Genomic DNA, 23,771 nt, shown 5'->3' on the forward strand with positions numbered 1-23,771 from the left:
CAGCATTCTGTAATTTGTACAAATTTCAGCAAATGAATTCACTCATGGTGAATTCATTTATCCCCCAAAATACAACCAATTAGAGACTTCCTCTATTTCTTCTTAACAATTTTTCTGCAACGTGATGAGGAAATTCGTCTTCATTGAGAATAATGAGAAACCTTGTAGCTTACCTGTTTATTACTGTACAATGTTTATTCAACATTGATCTACTTTTACATTTTTCTGGGAAGGAAGACTAGTGATCTTAAAAAGACAGTGTAGACAGAATTAAGGGAGATAAACTCACCTCCATCCTTCTGCTCCAGTATCGCCATAATACAGTAAAAATAAAATAATTCAGAGATATTATTGGATACTGTCTGTATTGACAGAAGGAAAAATAACCTTCTGTACTGTATTCTTTGGGCAAAAATACTTTGGGAACATATTTTCATAATAATATATGAAATAAAGCAAAATTTTACTTTTATTTACTGGGCCTTATATGGCATATTATTACTCAGTATGTATCATCCAATCCAACAGGACTCTGAGCAGAATAATACTAATAATAATCATCTTGAGAAACATTGAAGGAAAATGTGATAACAACTTGACATGGGCATGACTTAAGATTGGAACCATCAAGAAAGAAACGGAAAGTTTAATGCTTGCTGCTCAAGAAGAAGCACTACAAACTAATGCCATGAAAGCGAAGATACAAAAATCCACTAACAATCCAAACTGCCAACTTTGCAATGACACGGTTGAAACAGTTTCACATTTAATATGTGAGTGCAGCAAAATCGCACAAACTGATTACAAAGCTAGACATGACCGAGTTGCTAAATTAATCCACTGGTCATTATGTAAAAAATACGACTTACCTGTATCCAAAAAGTCATGGGAACATAAAGTGGAAAAAGTTGTCGAAAATGAGAAGGTGAAGATCTTGTGGGACTTTCAAATACAGACAGATTGTCATTTAGAACACAACACACCAGATATCACGGTTGTCGAAAACCGAAGCATACAATTTATTGATATTGCTGTACCAGGAGATGCAAGAGTCGAAGAAAAAGAACTGGGAAAAATCACAAAATATTGCGACCTGGCCATCGAAACTATGCGATTATGGATGAAACATGTAACAGTGATACCAATTGTCAGCAGGGCACTTGGTACTATATCCAAGAATTTTACAAAACACATCAAGAAATTGCAGCTTCCTGCAATAACACCAACAGAACTGCAAAAAACTGTGCTACTCGGAACATCATATATTTTAAGAAGATACTTGGTTGATACCTAGGATGCTGGCAGCAACCCATATCAACCATTAGCACCAGTCAATGGTGTTTCTGACACATTTTTAAATGATCAGTTGACTGAGTTTCATGTTTAATGAATAAAAGAGATAATAATAATATGGAAACTGAAGGAATCAAGATGCCCTATGTTAGCAATATCAAGAGCCTGGATGAATGTGATCACTATAAATACCTGGGCATCCTTCAAGATGACATCAGCCATACTGAAGTCAAGAAAAAAGATAAAAATGAATACATCAAGTGAGTGAAAAAGATCTTAAAGTTCAGACTCAATGGAAGAAATACTATCAAGGCAATTAATACCTGGGCAGTTCCAGTCATTAGATGCAACGCTGGAATAATGGACTGGACTCAAACAGACCTAAAGGCCCTAGATAGGAAGACCAGAAAAATAAAGACAATGTATCATCCCTTCATCTATGCAGTGATGTTGACAGACTCTACTTGCCAAAGAAAATAGGTGGTTACTGAATGTTGTAAGTACATCAGACAGATGAAGAAGAAAAAAGGATATTGGAAGAATATCTGAAGGATAATGAAAAAGATGCAGTGAAGCTAGTATACCAGGAAGTCCTACTGAGTACTCGAGAGACCAAATTGGTCTACAATAAAGAGCAAATGAAGAAAAGAAAAGCAGCATGGGAATACAAAGCAATTCATGGCCAGTGCATTAAAAAGCACCAGTGAAAGCAAATAACAAGACCTGGCAATGGCTGAGAGCAGAAAAGTTGAAGAAACAGACAGAAGGGCTAATTCTGACTGCACAAGACCAAGCTTTAAGAACAAATGCATACAAAGCCAAAATCGAGAAGACCACAACAGATAGCAAAGAAACCTATGCAAAGATACAGTGGACCCTCTGGTTAGCTACTGCAAGAAGATCCCATACACTGATTACAAACAATGGCAGGACAAAATAGCAACAACAATGCATTGAAAGATCTGCAAGAAATACCATTTGCCTGCGAGCAAAAGTACTGGTGGGACCATAAAATAGAGAAAGTAATAGAAAGTGAAGAAGTGCTCTGGAACTTCAGAATTCAAACAGACTATTCCATAACACCCCAGACTTAATATTTGTCAATATGAAAGACAAAAAAGTCTGGCTAGTGGACATGGCAGTACCTGGAGACAGCAGAACAGAAGAAAAAGAACTGGAGAAGATAACAAAATACAAAGACCTGCAAATAGAAATAGAGTAACTAGGGTAAAAGAAAACAAAGGTAGTGCCAATAATTGTAGGTTCCTTGAGTGCAGTTCTAAAACAATTGGAGAACCTCTTGAACACTTTTGGCATTGATAAAATCAGCATCAGTCAATTGCAAAAGGCAGATTTGCTCCGAACAGCTCACATTCTATGACAATACCTTTATCAACAAGGGTCAAATGGCAAAAATCTCAGCGTATTTGAAGGGCTATACACAAGAAAGATACGTATCAGAATGGAGAAGATGGATTGATTATATTCAAAATAAGTATCAGACAAGATAATATTAAATAGCTTATGAATGAATGTTAAGTATTAGAAGTATTATGTTATCTATAGTGGAGTTAAGGTTTCAGGGGGGGATTTAGTAGTCTAAGGATAGATAGGTTAATTTAGCTTATGATTGTTAACTGAAATACCTTGTATTTTGCTCTGGGAAGTCTGGGGGGGAGGGTGGGATGAGGGGAGGGAAAGGGTGGGCGGAATATTGGGGGGGGTTCTGTAAAACTTTTCAATAAAAAAAAAAAAAACAAGGGTCCACATCTTCCATCTATCTTCAGTCCTTAGGAAGGACTCGATAGGTGGACAAAAATGCCAAATCCAGCCTGAATATCTGGCTGACCATATTATTGAAGAAAAAAAAATCAAAGGTGCCAAGAACAAAGCATCCAATTTTAAGAGTGGAGGTTTCTAATTTATACCGGATCCCTCTTAATTGATTTGATTGTTATTTAATTACTGATTGTGAAGATGAAATGGTTTTAGACCTCAGGTCTGTATTCTGCTGATAGTTTTGAACTTGTTTAATAAATTTTGTTATGTTTTAAATTTTAAAGCGCTGTTCTTCACCTTGAGTCACTGCTGTGAGATAGCCTGTGGCAATGTAAATAGTTTAAATAAATAAATCAATAGAAATTGATAGAAAATCTAACAAAATATGAAAACAAAAACAAAAATCTGCAAAAATTGATCTTTACAAGTGTTGTCCATTTGTGTTTATGTGTTTAAAAATATAAAAGGAGAAGCCACAAAAATTTTAACCAGAAAAATATTTCACATTTGGACTACAGTCGCAGGTATACATATTTATAGTATGTTTGCAAAGCAAGAAGGGATATAAATGAGATGGAACACTGTAGTAAAAAAGGTTAAATAGGGAAGGGAAACTTGAACCTCATACAGTATGAGCTTTGAAAATCTTTGAAGTGAGTGAAAGAATGAATCTAGTGAAGTGTCATGCAAAATACTATAAATGATGGTAATTATAAAGCATTTTAATTAATCAGAGATAAGTCACTTTGAGAATTGGAGCTGACTGAAAGAAATGATCAAATGTGATGACATTAATGGGAAAAAAGCAGGAAGTTAAGAATTTCATAGTCAAGGAAAAGAAGAATAAACAGTGCCAGAGGTTATTCATTTAAGCTTCATGAGGGAAAAGACTTTACTATGCTTTGTTAAAACTGGCAGGCAGGCAGACCGAGCAATATTTTTGAAGAGTTCCCTGTGAAAGGAACAAGAGGGGGAGATGATAATGAAATTGATTAGCTGTGACAAGTAAAGGTTGCAATTCTACATACCCTTAGGTAAACTTAAGTCCCACTGAGCTATAAAAATTTTCATAATTTTTTGTTTGTTTGTTTGCTTTCCTGACTTGGTTCTCCATCTTTTGCAGATATGCTGTGAGACTAAAAACCCACTCAGGTCCCAGTATGACATCAGAAGAAAAACAACTAACAGCATTATGGTGAGTAAATTAAAATGTATTCCAAAAAATTCAATTATTAAATCCTCAAAATGGAATGTTATAATAATTAAGCAAGTAATACCAGATTTCTCACTGCCTTTTGTCTGGTATTGTTATATAAGATCACAACCATCACCTTTGCATTTACTCCAGAAACAGATTGCTATTTAATGCAGATAATTGTAATATTAACATCGATCTAGCATTTTTATAGCATATTTAAGACACCTATGGTTTTTAGCAATCCGTCTGGCTGGTATTAATATATTGGCTGTTATGTTTTAGACTAGCTGAGTGTTTTTATATACAGTCCCATGTCTAACACAGAAGTTTTATCTCAGTGCAAAATTGAGGTTGCTTTTTATAATTAGGAGTAAAGTTGATTTGTCATCCTTAACAAGTCAGTAGTCTTCCTTTAAAAAAAAAATTACAGGCTACAATAGCCTCTTTTATTGGCACAGAAGGGTCTTTCAGTTTATTATATATGTGACATACAAATCAAAAGAAGGAGGTGCCGCATCATGTATTGACAGAGAACACAACTTTCAATAAGGAAAAAAAAACCAAAAGTGTAAGGCCAGTGGACAAGAGTGATCAACAGAAAAAGACCACCTTTAAATACAGTTAGTTCTCAACTTATGACCAAAATTGAGTCCAAAATTTCTGTTACTAAGCAAGACACTTGTTTTTTTTAAAATAAATTTTTATTAGAGTATAAATATTAAAAAAAACATAAAATAACATACACATAACAAACATTTATAGCAAGACATTTGTTAAGTGAGTTTTGCCCCATTTTATGACTTTTCTTGCCTCAGTTGTTAAGTGAATCATTGCAGTTGTTAAGTTAGTGACATGGTTGTTAAGTGAATCTGGCTTCCCCATTGACTTTGCTTGTCAGTAGGTTGCAAAAGGTGATCCCATGACCCTGAGACAGGCAACTATCATAAATATGAGTCAGTTACCAAGCATTTAAAATTTGATTACATGGCCATGAGGGTGCTGTAATGGTCGTAAGTGTGAAAAACGGTCATAAGTCACTGTTGCTGTTGTAATTTTGAATGATCTGTAAACAAACTGTTGTATGTCAGGGACAGCCTGTACCTCAAAGAAGAAACAAGCCATAAGACTTCAGGAGAGGGAAAAAAGGAATCAATAGAACAAAGATCCTAGGGATAGAAGGAATGCAGCTGGGCCCTACAAGAAGAATAAGAATGATGAATGGTTTGGTCTAGTGGTTAAGACACCAGGTAGAAGCCAGGAAACTGAGTCTTAGGCATGAAAGTTGGCTGGATGACTTTGGGCCAGTCACTTTCTCTTAGCCCAACTCATCTCACAGGATGCTTGTTGTGGGAGAAATAGGAGAAGGAACGAGTATTGTGTGTGTTCCTCACTTGAATTGTTTATAAAAATAATAAAGGTGGGATATAAAAATTAAAGTAAATAAATAAAAATAAGAGAAGATATTTGATGGCTCACTGTACGGAATGAAATCTTTTCTATTCATTGAAGCAGACTAAAAAAACCCACCACATTCTGCAAATGTGGCGGCTGACTATGCAAAAGATATCAGATATTTTATTTCAGGATCTAAATTACCTGGCTAAAGAATTATTCGATCAAGGGAGCTTTAATTTTAATTTAGTGGAGATGAAAATCTGTATGTAAAAGTCTAAGACAAAAATTTGTGCACTGCAGAAATGGAAATATTTTAATGAAATCACTCTGTGAAATATCATAAAGAATATTGGCTCATAAAATTGTATTTTATTTATTTTACTACCACATTGCTGGGTAGCTTATAACAATAAAACACATCATAAAAGCATCATAAACTTAAAATAATAGAAAATATTTTAGCAAGACACATATAACCACACAAAAAAACACAACTAAAAAGGCCATGTTTGTCATCCCTCTCAGTGTGTCTTCCAAAGGCCAAACAAAAGATTATCTTCACTTGAGTAAGATTAAGAAGGATTCCATTCTGACTCTAGGGGAAGAGAATTCTACAAAGCCAGGACACCAATGGAAAAGCCTGGCTCTGCACTTCTGTTCCCCAGACTAGGAGAGAGAATCCGAAGCTTACCTTCCCAGACTCATAGAATGGGAAAAGTCTATTTAGAGAAGGTAGTCCCTTAAAAATCAAAGATTCAGCCATAAAGATATATATATATGTGATAACAAGCTCTTTGAATTGTCCTGGAAAACTACTGGTGGCTTAGGCAGCTCTTATAGAATCATATAACTACAGTATGTTACATTGGGACCAACCCATTAACAGATGAGATGCTGAAGTATAGACCAACTGCAGCTTTTAGTAGTATTCAGAGGCAGTCCCAATAGACAACAATATAGTAACCCAACTGTAATGTGTAATTAAGGTGATGAGGGCATGGATAATTGTCTCTGGAACATTCTCTTCCAGAAATAGCTGCATGTGATACACCACCCTAGCAGTCAAGGAGAATTCTCAGAATTGGAGCAGCTTCTTAAGGGATTCCAGATAGAATCTGTGCATCCATAGTGTGCAAGCGGAAAGTGTCTGTTGAAAGTCCTTCCTACTAAGATGTCCAGTAGAAGGACATGGAAGCAGGAATTATCTGTAGAAATCCCCCTCCTTTGAAACAATTTGCCTCCAGGAACAAAGCAGTATCTTCCATTACAATTTTTCAGAAGTTTGTTAAAAACTGGTTGTTCTGGAACCAGAGGAATATGATAGAAGATTAATATCTGAGTAATTTGTGGCATCATCTCATGCATTAGTTTATCTATTATATTGTATTATTTTAACTATATTATTTTAACATAGTCTGTATTTTATCATCATCTCTATACCACTTAGAATCTATCATTAGTTAAGTAGTGTAGAAGTTTCATAAACAAGTAACTATAGCCACATGCGCTCAGAAAATCTAAGTGAATAAACATGGCAATACTATAGGAAGCTCCAGGATTAAAATAAACACAGGAAAAATGAAGCAGTATTTTTGTTCATATCTACTACCAATTTGTACAAGATGTGGATAAAGCTTTGTTGCAGATATTTCAGAGCAGCATTGAGTAATTCCTCCAACATCTCATGGGAAAAAAATTGGATCAGTGTAGACATTCCAGGAAATTCCAAACTTATCTTACTGACACCTTTCTCTTTCAGAGTAGAAGGCAGCGCCAGAGACTTGGCTGTACAGTACTTGACTTGATAATAAGGAAATTTAGTTAAAGAAGTAGAAATAGAAGGAATATTGGGGGGAAAGTACCCTAAACGTACGAGGTTGAAAGGCTGGATTTTAAGGAATACTAAAGTTGAAGATAGTCAAAGAATAATCTTGAACTTCAAAAAAGTAATTTTAATAAATTTAGAGCAAAGGTAAGTTTTTAAAAAGTGCTAATTGCAAAAGATTCTTCTAGAAAAGTTCCATAAAAGGATGTTCAGGGTACTTGGAGAACAATTCCAAAAAGGAAAAAAAAAATTGAGAACAGCAGAAGAAATTAGCAAAGGTACACAAAGTGTTTAAGGAAAATCAGAAAACAAATACACAAATGACTAAATCACAACAGAAGAATATTACTGGGAGCTTGGACCATATTGCTGGTGTCAGGAGAATTAAAACCTAGGATGAGCTGAGATTGGCAAAAAGGGGTTGGAGATTCAATATGTTCAAAATATTCAAAATGTTCAAAAAGAGGGGAGGGGGAGATAAAAAGAAACAGTGCATTTAATTGCTGACCAGAAATTGTCATAAGTAGAAGTAAATGGAGGATTGATGCTTGAGTTTGATAGACACATGAATTGAATGGATGCACAGATACATAGAATCAGTTTAAGTCTGCAGAATTAGATGAATTGCATTCTAGGTAGTCAGGGAAGTAGCTGATCAGCTGTGCAATTCTTTTTGCATTACCTTTGATAAATCCTGGAGAATTGATGAACTGTTAGACAACTGGAGAAGGATAAATATGGCCTTTATTCTTAAAAAAGAGAAAGAAAAGGATCCAGGAAACAACAGCCCAGTCACTCCCCAAATCATTCCTAATTTGTGAGATGATTCTGGTGCAGATAATAAAAAGATAAATTGGAAAACACCTTAAGAACAGTGTGGTAATTACCAAAAACCAGCATGGATTTGTCAAGAGCAGATCTTCCCAGACTAATCTTATCTCATTTTGATAGGGTAGCTTCCTTAGAGGATTGTGGAAATGGTATAGACATAATGTCTCTAGATTTCAGTAAAGCATTTGACAACATAACTCATGAAATGCTGGTTAGCAAGCTTTTTCAGCGTGGCCTGGATGATCTGACAAGTAAATGGGCTTATAGCTGTATTGAAAATTAAAGAATGTTCACCAGCTTTTGGATTTCATATTGGCGCAAGATACTGAATAAACCCACAAAGGTAGCAAAATTTAAATTCCTGAAAGGATTTCACATAGAAAGTGATCAACATCTGTTTCCTTTCATTTCAGAATGCAGGACATAGAATAATATGTTTACATTGCCAAAAATATCTATTCAGCAGAAAGTTTACCCCCCCCCCCAAAAAAAATCCTTGGTTTTAAACCTAAGAGCAAATCATGGAACCAGTTATCCAGGTTTATGGTGGGCTTCCCTTCAATGGTTGTGTTCAAGTGGAACTAGAAATTTGTCAGTGATACATTTCAGTTTGGTACTGATTTTAAGAAGGCACCTTAAAAAGCTGCTATGAAAGCCAGGGCTATACAGGGCTTAATGTATTGGTCTAGAGTGAGGGAGACTCAGACTTAAATCCCATCCAAGACATGGAAATTCATTGCATAACTTTGGGTCAATCTTTCCTCCTCAGTGTAATCTATTCCATAGGTTTATTATAGAGAGAAAACATTCAGGGAGGAGATCTGCTATCATGAGTCCTTAAAAGAAAGAAAAGTTATATATCAAGCAAATAACAAGCTTGTATGCCTGATTCAGGCTTCTATTTCTTTCATTTCAAGTAGTCACCCGACCAGAAAACAAATAACATCTAAAATCAAATTAATTGCATCACACTCATATCAGAAGCACCAAAGCACTTCTGATGGTAGGTGTCATCATCATTGCCTTGGGGACCTCCAGTTGGGGGCTCATTTCATGTCCCTGTCAGGAGCTGTCTGCAACATTGTCACCCGACTGATCGCCAGGGTTGATCCAAGTGCTCTGGCTGGCTAGGCAGGTGTCCCCTTCCTCCCTCATTGCTCCATGTGCATCCCTCCTGAAACTGCGTGCTCAGCAGAAGAGGACAACCATCTCAGATAGGAGTGTACCGATCTTTGGTCAATGGTATATGATAGCTACACTCCGCTGCTAGAACCTCCAAACAAGAACAAATTAATAAGCTATATAAAATTGTAATTCTAAATACACTTACCTGGGAATAAATCCTACTGAAAATTGTGGAATTTTATTTTGATTTTTCACCTTATTTTTCTACTATAAAAAATTCAGAAAAAACAACAATAATTAAAAGTATGATTAAAATACAATATCTATTTTAAAACAAGGTTTAAGCATGCATGTGTGAGTATTAAAAAAACATCTGAGTAAGTATGTATTACATTTCACAATGCATTGTCCTTCTAATAGTTGCGTGCATAGTCCTCAACTTATGACCACAATTGGAACCAGAACTTCTGTCATTAAGCAATGCGATTGTTAAGTGAGTCACATCCAACTTTACGATCATTTTTGCTGTGATGGTTAAGAAAATGACACAGTCATTAAGCAAATCCATTCACTTTGCTTCGTGGAAGCCCCTGGAAAGGTCAGAAATGGGGACCATGTGACCCCAGGACGCTACAACCATCATAAATATGTACCAGTTACCAAGCAACCAAATTTTGATCACATGACCCTAGGGATGCTACAGTGGTCATAAGTGATCAGACTGGTCATAAGTCCCTTTTTTCAACACCATCATAATTTCAAATTATTTTAAATCAAGGACTACTTGTAGTGCCACCTAACTATTCAGGAACCAGTTTTTCCAATATTATTTTCAAAATTAAACTTTACCAAGCTTCAATGTGACCTCATGAATACATCCAAACTTGACAGTGGTTTACCAATGTCTTGTTCTGGAATTTTTCTTGTCTAGACAGCAGTCATCCAAATACTAATCCAGTTTAAATTTGTGAGCTCAGTCAATTTCAGCTATATGCTGCCAAATAGCTATGCCTTTCCAAATCTTTAGAAAATGGAAAGAGTTAGCTTTCTACCTTGTGACTGATTAAATTCAAAAGCATTGGAGAACAGTCCAAGCTAAAATCACTGAAGAACAAATTAATCATAGGTGTTCTGAATAAACTCTATAAGGCAAAAATGATAATACAGCTTTTGTATTAGACACATGTAAGACACATGGTTTGTACCACAATGTAGTGCGCATTTCATCATTCCACTCTTCCCTGTATATGGATGCCCATATATTCCTGATCTGTGAACAAGAAAAACAAGCATTGCAAGCAGTACAGAAAGCCATCTTCTTATGTATTAATGACTGTAAGGCAATGTTCATATTGCCTTACTGCACTGGATAGTGTTATTGTTAATAATACATCCTGACATGTTTTTAGTTCTTCTGCATGAACAACTGTAGACAACTAGATAAGTATCCAGAGTCTTTCTTTAGGAGGAATATGTTACAGAAAATCAATGAATAAATCACCTTTATCAAGCCACAGAAATTTTATAAACTATCCTTGAAGCATAGATTTTAATGATCTAGAAATTAATCTCTCTCTATGTGTGTGTGTGTGTGTGTGTGTGTTTACTTTATAGTTAACACAAATTATATATATGTTTTAAAAATAAGCTTTCAAATCAATATTTTGAGTAATGTAATGTGACCATTATATATTCAGTTACCCTGCCACAGTAGAACTTTTAAAAATGGTTCTAAAACTTTTGTTTGCTTTGTAGCATCTCTTTTGTGGGAAGGAAAAACTGGCAATAATGGTAACAATTAGCGGTAGCACATCCAGTTTGTGGAATTTAATCCAAAGGCATTAGATTCCCTCTAAACATCACTGATTAGCTATCATAATACCTTTCTTGCTGCAGAACAGATAAGTTGCTCTCATTTACATATCCACTACACCTGGGAAGGTTATAGGGTGAGTTATGACCTGAGATCTTTAATTCCATTATAGTACCATGCAAAGCAAATTGGGGATAATTCTCATTTGGAGGTATATCACTAGAAAATTGTTTTGTTCCTTTTTCATCTCCTAGCAGAGACTACCCTCTGTTGGAATGAAAAGGAAAATCAAGTCTACTATATTATTCAATTTATCTAAGATTAAAAATGTGACAGATACTATAGCTACTAAACATTTTACAATTTTAACCTTTCTTTGTTGTTTCCATTTATTTCAGCCACATAGCAATAAATGCCACCTCAGATTTACCCCTTCCTTCCTTCTAAGCCAGTGGTTCTCAACCTGTGGGTCGGGACCCCTTTGGGGGTCGAATGACCCTTTCACAGGGGTTGCCTAACACCATCGGAAAACACATATTTTCAATGGTTTTAGGAATAATTTTATGGTTGGGGGTCACCACAACATGAGGAACTGTATTAAAGGGTCGCAGCATTAGGAAGGTTGAGAACCACTGTTCTAAGCTAAGAAATGTTCCTACTTTTTGTTAACTTTTTTTCAGAGCAATAATCTTTTTATTTGCAAACAATGATGCTGAAAAAAATACTTGCCTTGGTTATTCCAGGATCCCTCTGTAAATAAATACATTTCAGTTAAGCCTTAGTAAAGGCATAAGAGGGTTAGTGTTATTAATATATAATCTGTATCTTTGACTGTATCAATTTTTATGTATATAATCTCCCTAAATTTTATAAAGTTGTAATTTTATAAAATTACACATTTTTGGTTCTTAGTGGTGGGAAGCTGTCCTGGACAAAGACATTAATATAACAAACAAAATAACTGCATACATTAAGAGCAATGCTTCCTGTATTTTCATCTCCTTTCCAATTTTAACATGTAAATTTAAGTAGAGTCTCAGAAGAGTATTTGTATTTTATTTTGATTATTAAAATGGAAGACTTTTTTAGAAGTGTTTTCTATTCTTTCCTTCTAGTTACCGCTGTTTGGCACTTTTGTACTGGAGAATGTTTCGGCTCAAAAGAGACCATGCTGTAAAATATTCAAAAGCTCTCATTGAGTATTTCAAGGTATGTGTCTGCTCTGACCAACCCCAGGCCATGAAAGCTCACAGACTGACTTTGTACCAGTCCCTCTCTTTCAGTCCAGCCTACTTGTCTTTAGTTGCGTTTGTAGTGGAGGAAATTGAAAACAGGAATGCTATGCTGCCATCTTGAGTCTTGGAGGAAAGGCAAGATGTAAATATAAGAGATAAACAAATTGCTATGTATTATGTTATTGTTACATTTTCTTTCATTTTTCTGTTCTATAATTTTATTTGGTATTGTAACTAGAAATAGCACTGAATACTAAATAAGTATTTTTATCCATATCATAATTTGAGATGTACATTCTACATATGGATTCTAAAGCTTTTGCTCTGTTTCTCTCTATGGTATTCTGCGATAGATGCTTATTTCAGTTTTTTTGTATTTTTTTCTGCCTCCAGAATTCATCTAAAGTTACTCAGGCACCATCTACCTGGAGTAGCAGCGTGAAGTAAGTTTACTATTTTCTGCCCTAATATGCTCCTTGCCTTCCAGATCCAAACATTTCAGATGGATGCACTTTGTTGGGGAAGCTAATACTAAGTAATCATTCAGCCATTAATGCTCACAGTAGTTCCATCTCTGGGCACTTTGAGATAATGTTTCATTGTTGCTGTTAATCTTTGTGTATGGTAACTCCTTGACAATAAAAAAAGAGGCACTTTGCAGCTTATTTTGCTAAAAAAAATGTTAAACTAAGGTAACTTGAATGAAATGTGAAGATTAATTTACACATTTCTAAGCAAGAAATCTGAATCTGCCACAGAAGGCTTCCTCGATCTGGACTGGAGCCCTCCAATTGTGTTGGACTACAACTCCCATCATCGCCAGGCAATCCTTAATTCGACAGGCTGGAAAGTATAAAGGGCATGATCCAATTTTGAAAATATCTACCATAGTCATATTTTATATATGTAATAAATTAAATGTGCAAATTTAATTCACCTCTTGTCTAAAAATGCACGCAAGCGAAATAAAATGTTAAAAGACTAATGTCTGCAACCTGAAAGCTGTCTTCTGGTAGTCTCTATTCATCTGTCCTGCTTTGTATCCTGAAACAACATTAACTACATGTTGAAAAGTGCAGGGGAAGAGCCAAATTTATCTCAAAGCAGGACATAGGCTAAAAATGTGTAAAATCCTAAACTGGATGAGTTCTTAAAATAATTTATTTTTTACTGATATTGTATATACTAGTAATAGCAATAGCAATAGCACTTAGACTTATATACCACTTCACAGTGCTTTACAGCCCTCTCTAAGCGATTTACAGAGTCAGCATATTGCCCCTAACAAACTGGGACCTCAGTTTACCCACTTCAGAAGGATGGAAGGCTGAGTCAACCTTGAGCCTGGTGAGATTCGATCTGCCAAATTGCAGGCAGCAGAATCAGCAGAAGTAGCCTGCAGTACTGCATTCTAACCATTGCGCCACCACAGCTCTTCATTGTTGAATGAATTGTTGAATATTGTTGAATCGACTGTTGTTGAATTGACTGTTCCAGGTGTACAGAAACTCCTTCTCCCATATCACCCAGTTTGTCTCCGCTGAGCTCAGTCGGGAGCACCGGAGCTCCTTCCCCTTCCTCCATCATCAGCATTCCTCAGCGAATACACCAGATGGCAGCCAACCATGTTAGTATCACTAACAGCATCTTACACAGTTATGACTACTGGGACATGGCTGATAATCTTGCCAAGGAAAATCAAGGTGTGTGATAAGAAACAGTTGGTTGAAACCCTAAAATGTCATTTTGACCAAAATTTAAGTCTAGCACTCTAAAATCACACTTTTGCTGATAAAGCAAGCTTGGGCCCCCACCTAATTCTGATATGGCTTCTTACCTTGGCTGTCCTCCCAAAGCTTCAGAGCTAACCCCTAATATTGCAACATAAACAAGAAAGGAATCCCTTTGCAGCACAAGTCTTAAAAATTTCCAGGATTACAGCAGAAGCGGGCAGTCCCTGAGTTACATTTTGATTTCAGCACACAAACATTGCCTGGCATCTTCTATATCTCAGATACAGTGAGAGAATTTTTGTGGTCCTTCTTTCGTATGCTTCTAGAAGCCTAAACAAGTCCTAAGGTGCTGCACTGTTCTTGAGAAAGAAAGTCCAGCATTTGCACTGGCCAGCCTCTTAGGTCACATCCTTTCTACACTCTTAATATTGGCTGGAGCTTGGCATGCTGGTGTATAGAAGCAAAACCTAGAAAGGGACATTGATGGGCAAGAAAGAGGGCAGAGAAATGTTCCCTATTGTTGTTTTATAGTTAAGCAAAATTATGACAATAGCTTCGCTATTTCTCAGTAAAAGTGTTCAGTGTGTGCTTGATTAAACCTTTGAATATCAGTTAATCTTTGCTTACAGTACTTTCATAAAATATTATCTGTTTGGGATTTCCAAATCAATGAAATGCCTGTTGCACAGCAAGGATTAATGGGTCTCATTTATTTTATTGTTTTCTTTCCTAGATTTCTTTAATGATTTGGATGCACTGATGGGAGCTATCACACTGCACAGCTCTATGGAGCATCTGGTTCAATATACACAGCAAGGCCTTGACTGGATAAGGTGTAGTGCTCAGTTATCCCCATGATGGTACTCCTCGCCTGGACACTAAACTCACAATACGGATAATTCAGTTATTCTAGACACTGTGCTACAGAAATACTCAACTGCAGCATTGCTTCAAACACAATATGAATATTTTGTTAACATTGGACAATATTGTTTCAGAAAGCAAAAATAGGTCTGGGTATATTATGCAAATTTGTCTTTTCCAGGCCATTGTTCTTTTAATTATCTCCAAATATCACTTCCTTAGCAAGAAAATTAAGTATAGCTACATTAGAAAAACTCTCACACATACAAGATACACATTCCTCCAATATTTAGAAAGCCAAAGCTTAATTTTATGGATTGATTTATTCAAATGAAATGTAGTACCTGTTGCTAGTAATCTCTTAGAGCAATTTTTCCTCAGTATTTATAGATCTCTATGTCACTTTTATAAAGAGAAACTTAATGAATGATTAAGTACAGCTTCAGTGACAAATTCTGAGTAAAATACATTTTACTGAGTAAAAATAAAATAAAATGTAAAATACATATTACATTTTAAAAGGAACTTGGGCCATTGAATTTGCCAGGCAATACTTGGATGCCAGTTTGCTTGCAAACTGGCTCACCTTCTTCCTATTGCATTATTAAGTAGCAGCCTTTAAATTGGGAGCATTAGCAGTTTTGGAGTTCTAGTATTCAAATATGCATTTTTTACACATTTGTTGGACATAAGATATCAGAAAAATGCAACATTGAAATGATAAGTCTGTCTTTGAAACAATTATCATTGTGAGTGAAACAGTATGTAAAGCATCAATCCTCTGAATTAAAATTCTGTGGCACCATTGGACGGTTGCCCGTCCCCCCCCCCCCCGTCCATCCTTGTGAATTCCTCATGATGGATCCAAAATGCACAGAAAAGGACTGACCTTTTTGTGCTCCTAAACAGCAGCAATGTGCAGTATTTGTTCTTCAAATCTTGTTTTTTATAAAGCCAGATTTACACTTTGCAAATAGTTTATTAAGCAAAAACGTATTTTTAAAGAGTAGAGAGGGGTGGAGTGATTACATACACCAGAACAAAACTTTGTGAAAGTGTTATTTTTTATGTGGAACAGCATTTCAAAGCCAGCTGTAGCTGATTCTGCCCAATTTCAAAGCAAAGGAGCATTTCAATATACAGTTTAAAGTAATAGCTTACTTGTAATATGTTTCCCTTTTACTGTATCTAGCAATTACATTCAGTTCTTCTATTTTTGCAGAAAACTGCTTTACTATCATGCTCTTCGACGCATCAAGAAAGGCTCCATTAGACTGGTTCATCTGAGGCACCTGATGGATCCACTTGGTTTCCAGAAAGTGCTGGGAGAATTCTCTGAATCTTTGGTGGACAGGTCATTCAAGGCTTTGGTCCTTTCCTGGAATGAGGGTATTTCACTTGCCTTAGATAAGGATTGCACCTGAAAGCCACTTGATACACACTGATCTAGGTGAGCTCCAGTGGTGGGTTGCCCCTGGTTCGCACCGGTTCTATAGAACCGGTAGTAAAACCGGCGGGAGACTCCGCCCACTGATCCTGATGTCATCAAAATGCTTCTGCACTTGCGCAGAAGAGTGCACATGTGCACGGCCCCGTTGCGAACCGGTAGTAAAGGTAAGTAGAACCCACCCCTGGTGAGCTCCTTGGTTTTCTGAGGTGCTCTGAAAAATGAAGCATTAAAAGAGACACCTAGAGCCCCACTGGAGAAAGACAAAGAATAGGTCCAATCAAACACTTTTACAAGCCTATATTAGAAGTTAGGTCATGCACTAAGGGTGGCAAAATGTAATTATTTTTCTGCACTTAATGCATCTGCAGAATGTAGTTTAGCAGTCTTTTGCAGAATGATTATACAATTTTCTATTAAATGAAAGAAAGGCATTCAGCATATTTCTGGGACTGTCCTTTTGTTTTCTACTAAGTAATCAGTAAAATGTTACAAAGTTAGCTCACTCTATGATGTAGCTGTACAATTTTGTCATCTTTCCATAGATACAACTTCTGTATAGCTGTGCTAGTCCAGTAGAATGGCATTCCTACTAAGGTTTGAATGGCTTAGAACCCTATTGGGTTTCTGTAATCTGTGAAAATTCGGGTTTTCAGAATTCACTGATAGTCTTTCCTGATTGTTTAATCCTGTAGAATTGGTTATTTTCCCTGACATATGATCAGGCAGCATTATGAACTGTTTTGTTATTGCTGTTTTATGTTTCTTTCAACCTTAGCATTATAAAGCCATCTTCGGTGATTGAGGGGATCAAGGGTACATATTTCAGGATTCTCTGCTAAAAGAGGCTCATAGCAGATTTCTATGCTGGGTTCCTAAAAGGCCAAGTTCTGGAATAATTGAGTAAATAAAGTGCTCATTATTGGAAACTATAGAAAGAATTGCCATTAATTTATATAACTAGTGTAATATCATATATCTTATAGATAGGTTATGTCAAAAAAGGATAAACTCAAGACTATAATTAGGCAAATAAAATAAGGTTTTAAAATTATAGAAAATGATTGCACATTATTCACCTGTTCTTGATTTACTGTAAGAACATATAGAAGGGAAGATGTAGATCTGCAAACAGAAAAAATAATTTATAGAGCTACTTCCTCAATAGAATCACTAATAACAAGGATTGAAAAGGACCTTAGAAGTCATCTAGTCCAATGTAGGAGTATATTATTATAGCATCCCAAGCCAATGACGTTCCAGCTTCCAATTAAACATTGCCAGCACGTTTAACTGTGATGGTAAAAGAAAAGTGAGGATAATTGATGTAGCCATACCAGGGGATAGTAGATTAGAACACAAAGAACTGAAGAAGATCACAAAAGCAAGATATGAAAATCAAAATTGAAAGATTATGGCATAAATTGACTATGATGGTCCAAGTAGTAATCGGCACACTGTGATACCAAAATATCTTGGACGGCACGTAGCAAGTTTTCGCATTGACAGAATTTCCCTCTATCAGTTGCACAAGGGCACACTGCTTGGACCCACACTGATACTATGCTGATAAATTATAACATTCTATATTCTTGGGATGAATTCAATGTGTATAAAGGCTAACACTAGCTAAAGAATTAGCAGTTGTGATATTACATTACTATCAGTGGTGGGATTCAGGTAATTAAACAACTGTTTCTCTGCCCTAATGATTTCTTCCAACAACCAGTTCACCAAACTGCTCAGAAAATTAACAACCAGTTCTCCCGAAGTGGTGCAAACTGGCTGAATCCCACCACTGATTACTATGCATATAGTAATCAGATAACATCTGCCTATCCCAGGTACTTGGGAAAAACTTGATAGGTGGATAAAAATGCCAAATTCAGTCTAAGCATATGTTGACTATGCAATCATTTTTATAATAATTCAGTATGTACAAGAAACCAACAATATAATAACTCAGATAAGTAACATCTAAGTAAAATTGATGAACAATAATTTTCAGAAGGCCTTTCTAAATAGTTTGATCTTTAAAAAAATTCCAGAAGATTGTCACAGAAGAGATTAAGCTAATTTTTGAGGGAGACTGTTCCTTGTGCCATGATAGAGGAGCAATAGTTTATGGCCTCAGCCCCCATAAGGGTTACCTTAATACCCCATTAAGGTATTATGAGTAAAGAATCCTAGGACAGCCTGTTCAGAGAAATCAAATTCAACTGGTTTGGTTTATTTAATAGTATGGTCATAGACCAAACACACAGAATTATAAAAAGAGAAAACCCCCACAGATATTCACTGAAAGCCAATTTGTGCCTCAAGTAAGCACATCTGGAAGAACAATTAACTCCAGAAATGTCTGATTGTCATTATGATAGTACAAAACTTAGCTACAATTCCAGAGACTCCCAGTTGGGTTGTTTAGTAGGTAATGCACAATTGCCATATGAGAATGGATAGTTTGTAATGAGAAAGGCACTGCCTCCAGGGTTATAGACAGAGCAGTTCAGAAGTATCTGCACTACTGTTTCAATTGCAGAGTCTGAGTAGATAAACACATGCTACTGAATGAATACTGATGAAGCCACCACTAAGGCAGAACATCCAGACTTATCAATGTGAAGGCCCTCGTATGAGCCAAGGCTAGTAAATTATATTTGTAGTCCTCTGAGGACTATCCATTATCTCAACAACTTTGATAAAATTCCTGTTATAACTTTATATTGTTACCCTTTGGATCTTAGTCCATTTTTAGCACACTCTTTCTCTTAATTAGAAACCAGTCATGGTTCTTTTGGTGACAGCATGGTTATGGAAAACAGAAGAAGCAACAGAATGTCAGTTTTCTTCTAAGGCTTTGCTCAACTCTGTTCACACCCAAGCAGCTTAAAAGTACATTCCTTCTGTATGGCATTACAGTGGCATGTTTTTATTGTTTACATTGAACAACGTAATAAACTAAAATATGTTGTACAGTAATTTATGCTGTAAACTATATGTGTCTGTATGTACATTGAAAACATTGTCCTCCCAATCCGCAAAGGTGCTCCAGAAAGTAACAGCAATATTTCTTGTATGATGTGGACCACTCTTTTGCTTTATTTTCCAAGTTTCCTTATATATATATATATATATATATATATATATATATATATATATATATATATATATATATATATATATATATATATATATATATCAATTTTCTTACTTCTTCGTAGGGTCTATGTGTGTTTTTCTTCTAGCCAGGTTTTCCCTACGTAGCCAAGGTTTTTTTTGTAGCTCCAGCTCAGTAGAATCTCATCTACTCGGTTCTGGGCTTTTTTCTTTTCTAACACCTAGCAAGCTCTCACTGCTAGGTGGGAGACCTAAATGGGAGACCTAGAAATGGATCTATTTAGGTCTCCCACCTAGCAGTGAGAGCTTGCTAGGTGTTAGAAAAGAAAAAAGCCCAGAACCGAGTAGATGAGATTCTACTGAGCTGGAGCTACAAAAAAAACCTTGGCTACGTAGGGAAAACCTGGCTAGAAGAAAAACATATATATATATATATATATATATATATATATATATATATATATATATATATATATATATATATATATATATATAATGTATATGTATACACACATACACATGCATATATACATATGTATATGTGTGTATATATGTGTGTGTATGTATATATGTGTGTATATATGTATGTATATGTGTATATATATATAGCATTTTAATTATTTTATAAATAATTATTTATACCTAGAGTAGCAATGTCAATATTCATCCAAAGACTACATTGTCAATTATGAAAGAAAACCATGCTAATTCACTGATGTAACACAGTCAAAAATGTGTACATTAGAACTGTATTCAAACAAATAGGTTTGTGTTAATCACAGTATATTTTTTATCGTTTAGAAAATTTTGTGAATTCAGTTGTGTTGATTAGTTTATGGCTCGATGTGCTGTATAAACCAGGAAGTGGGTTTATTTAATGACCAACTTAAGTGTATTTTATGATCATAGCTGATACGTCTACAGTTCTCCCAAGCAATATAACAAAGACTGCAATAATATTTGCATCACTATCAGCGAATGCTTCTTTACTGATCTGAATGAAACCAGATGTTTTATCTTAATGGGTCATTTCACATATTACTTGTACTAGTATTTCCTTTGAACTACATTGGTGTGGAAAGGTTCTAGTTTCTTCAAGTTCTGCCTGAGCCAACCATGTATCTGACAGAGCAAATAGTTTATACACAGATATTGGAACTTGGTGTTCTCCCCAAACTGGATGAAAATTATATAATGTTCACATCATTTCAGTATTTTTCTGCTTTCTGTATCAAACTAGCTTCATTGCTGAACTATTATAAACAATGTATTGGATCTTATTTTACAAGAACAATATGAAAGATATGTTTAAATTCTGTTCCATGGCTAAATTTTCATGTACATTGCAGTGATGAAATTATTGACACATTGTTTTGATGCTAGTAACTTTTGGTTTTTCTGCCATTCATTCAAAATTCATGTAGCACAGTTGCTGGAATGGTGAAAAAAATCCTACTGTAATGTAACAGTATGGGCCTTAAGGATTTGTGTGTGTATGTTTTTTTTAAAAAAAGGAAAAGCACTTTTATATTTAAAAGTTAATATTAATTCATCAATAAGATTACTTTTTTAATGTGAAAATAAATCATTAACTCAATACATGTGACAATATTGTTTCCTCTGGGTTTTTTGTTTTGTTTTGTTTTTTGAAAGCATCCTTTGAAATTCAGCACATAGGCTTGTTTCATGTTCCATGACACACCTGAGCTTTGTTTTCCTGGCCTGCATCTGAGTGAATGAACCTACGAAGGAGCCAAGTCTTTGAGATGAAATGGTGCCTCAATGCTTCAGCCAACAGATTTGGAGGAGTGCTTCAGTCACTTCACACAACATCTTGCAGAATAGTTTAGACAACTCTTATCAAAAATGGTTTTGAACTTTATCAGTTCCCTGGGATCTGGACTCTTGGAGATTTTAGTCACAGATTGAAAATTACTGTATGGACCCCAGTTTTGCTTTGAAAAAGAAGCTATAACTTTAAGGTACTAATTTGTCAAGACAACACATCTGCAGAAGTCAAAAAAGTCAAAATAGCACATTAAAAAAGTCCTACATTCAAAGCATTTCACACATACATTACAAAGAGTTGAGGCTTCATTACATTACATTCACATTACAAAGTGAATTCACACATTACAAAGAGTTGAGGCTTCAATCATGCAGTTTTTTTCCTGCTAACTAGATGTTTATTACTCCCCACTCCCTGCCTGGGATGCATCTGTATCCTATCTAACGAAGGAGAGCCACTGCAAGGCTATTCATGTTCCAGAATTACCAGAAATTCTAAGTTGTTTCCTGGCAACCAGTTCCTGAATAAGCATGCAGTGTAACTTTCACTTAATGCTTAATCTGTACAATGTTAAAAGTGACTGGTCAACAATGTTAGAGTCAAGAGAGTGCCAAACAGTGGTCAAGTGTCAAATTTCTTCCCATTCCTTTGCAGATATTACTCCCCAGATATTTCATGAATGCTCTCGAGAAAATGCTTGCTAACCCAAGATCAAATAAAGGGACAGAGTTCAATGCCTGCTGAAGATCCCAGCTTAATTTCTTATCTTCCACATCTCAGGTAGAACAGAGCAAAACTCCATTCTGAAACTTCCGAGAGCATCTACCAAGGATTTTAGGTGATGCTGAGGTAGATGGGCTGTAGGCTACCACGGCAGTGTCTTATCTTCCTACTCTAGAATATGAGACTCTTTGCTCAAGAATGTGTCAAATTTATGTGAAAGGAAGAAATCGCACATAGAAGAAAGATGGAAAATGTTATTGTTTTTAATAGCCATGTGTCAAATTTTAATTGGACAGTCTTTTTACTTCCTTCTCCCCATTGGTAGCAGAAGGCATCATTTTAGCAATATAAAATTGCTATAACTCTTTCTAGGCTATATCAGGCTCCACGAATCTTTGACTTGACACAGTATTAAGTATTTTAATATTGAGTTTTGTGTTATTCTGCCTTAAACTTTCATTTTTGTAATAAAGTTTACATAACTGTCTTGAAATATTTAACAGGCTTTATGTTAATGTGCTTTTGTGCAGTATTCGACACAGCAGAATTATTATCTTCACATTAGCAACAAGATCAGCAGAGGTCATGGAATATGTGAGTTATTTAATGCCATACCCATTACACACCTAATATGCATTGACTTACTTTCTACTTATTCTCAGAACTGGATGGACGTGTAAATGGCTGCGTTCTACATTTATACTTAGGCATGATGCCTACCCTGGCCATTATTTATTTATAAATTATGTTAATGGTTAAGGTTAGGGTGTGAGGTATAAACTATGTAATTGTTAGCTTAGTCCACAGAGAACAGGGTCTGGAAGGGGCAGGGGTTGAAAGCAAGGAGAGACGACTTTTATAAGACCCTACTATGTGGAATGTTGCAGGGGTTGGTGCTCTCTTCTCTATTTAACCATCTACATTAGATCACTAGCAAATTCGTCCATCACCATGTAGTATCATCAGTATGCTAATGATACCCAATTGTATATCTCTAGTCTTGGTAAATTAAGCAATGCTGTAAATATCTTATCTGGTGCTGTGAGGGCCTGGATGAGAACAACAGGCTTCAACTGAATCCTGACAAGATCAGGTAATTTTGGATGTTGGGGTGCTCCAGTTCTAGGATTATACCTTCTTTGGTGTTAGATGGGGTTGCACTACCCCAAACAGACCTTGTGTGCAATCTGGAGATTTTCCTGGACTCAAGACTCCTGTTTGAAGAGCAGGTGGCAGTCCTGGCTAGGAAGCCTTTGCATACGTTTATATTGTGTGCCAGTTGTGCCCATTTCTAGACTGAGGGACTCTTGTCTACTCACTGGCACTCATACCCTGGCTACCTTCTGATTGGACTACTGAAATGCATTTTAGATGAGGCTATGCTTGAAAAAGTATCTGGAAATTTTAGCTGGTGCAAAATGAAACTGCATGAGGTGTTTGCAAGGAGCATTGGTTTACCAGTTTGTTTCTGGTCCAATTCAAGGAGCTGGTGTTGACCTTTGAAGTCTTTCATAGCATAGAACCAGATTATCTGCCTCTCCTTGATTTCATCTTCGCGTCCCATTAGGTCTAGCAGAGTGCCATGTTATGGGTACCATTGGCTA

At 35.9% G+C, this 23,771-nt stretch overlaps 1 protein-coding gene across 1 annotated transcript in view; it reads left to right on the forward strand.

Annotated features, from left to right (window-relative positions):
- AFF3 (ALF transcription elongation factor 3) overlaps positions 1–22,123 on the forward strand; it is a 240,121-nt gene extending 217,998 nt beyond the window's left edge. Inside the window, exons 17-22 of the mRNA XM_070944314.1 lie at positions 4,196–4,267; positions 12,375–12,468; positions 12,888–12,937; positions 13,992–14,197; positions 14,961–15,060; positions 22,099–22,123. Of these exons, the coding sequence (XP_070800415.1) occupies positions 4,196–4,267; positions 12,375–12,468; positions 12,888–12,937; positions 13,992–14,197; positions 14,961–15,060; positions 22,099–22,123 (547 nt within the window). The remainder of the gene's footprint in view (positions 1–4,195; positions 4,268–12,374; positions 12,469–12,887; positions 12,938–13,991; positions 14,198–14,960; positions 15,061–22,098) is intronic.
- Positions 22,124–23,771: the final 1,648 nt, after the last annotated feature.

Source organism: Pituophis catenifer, unplaced genomic scaffold (genome assembly GCF_029215685.1).
Source record: "Pituophis catenifer annectens isolate HBS135680 unplaced genomic scaffold, rPitCat1.0.hap2 SCAF_4, whole genome shotgun sequence".
Lineage (NCBI taxonomy): Eukaryota > Metazoa > Chordata > Lepidosauria > Squamata > Colubridae > Pituophis > Pituophis catenifer.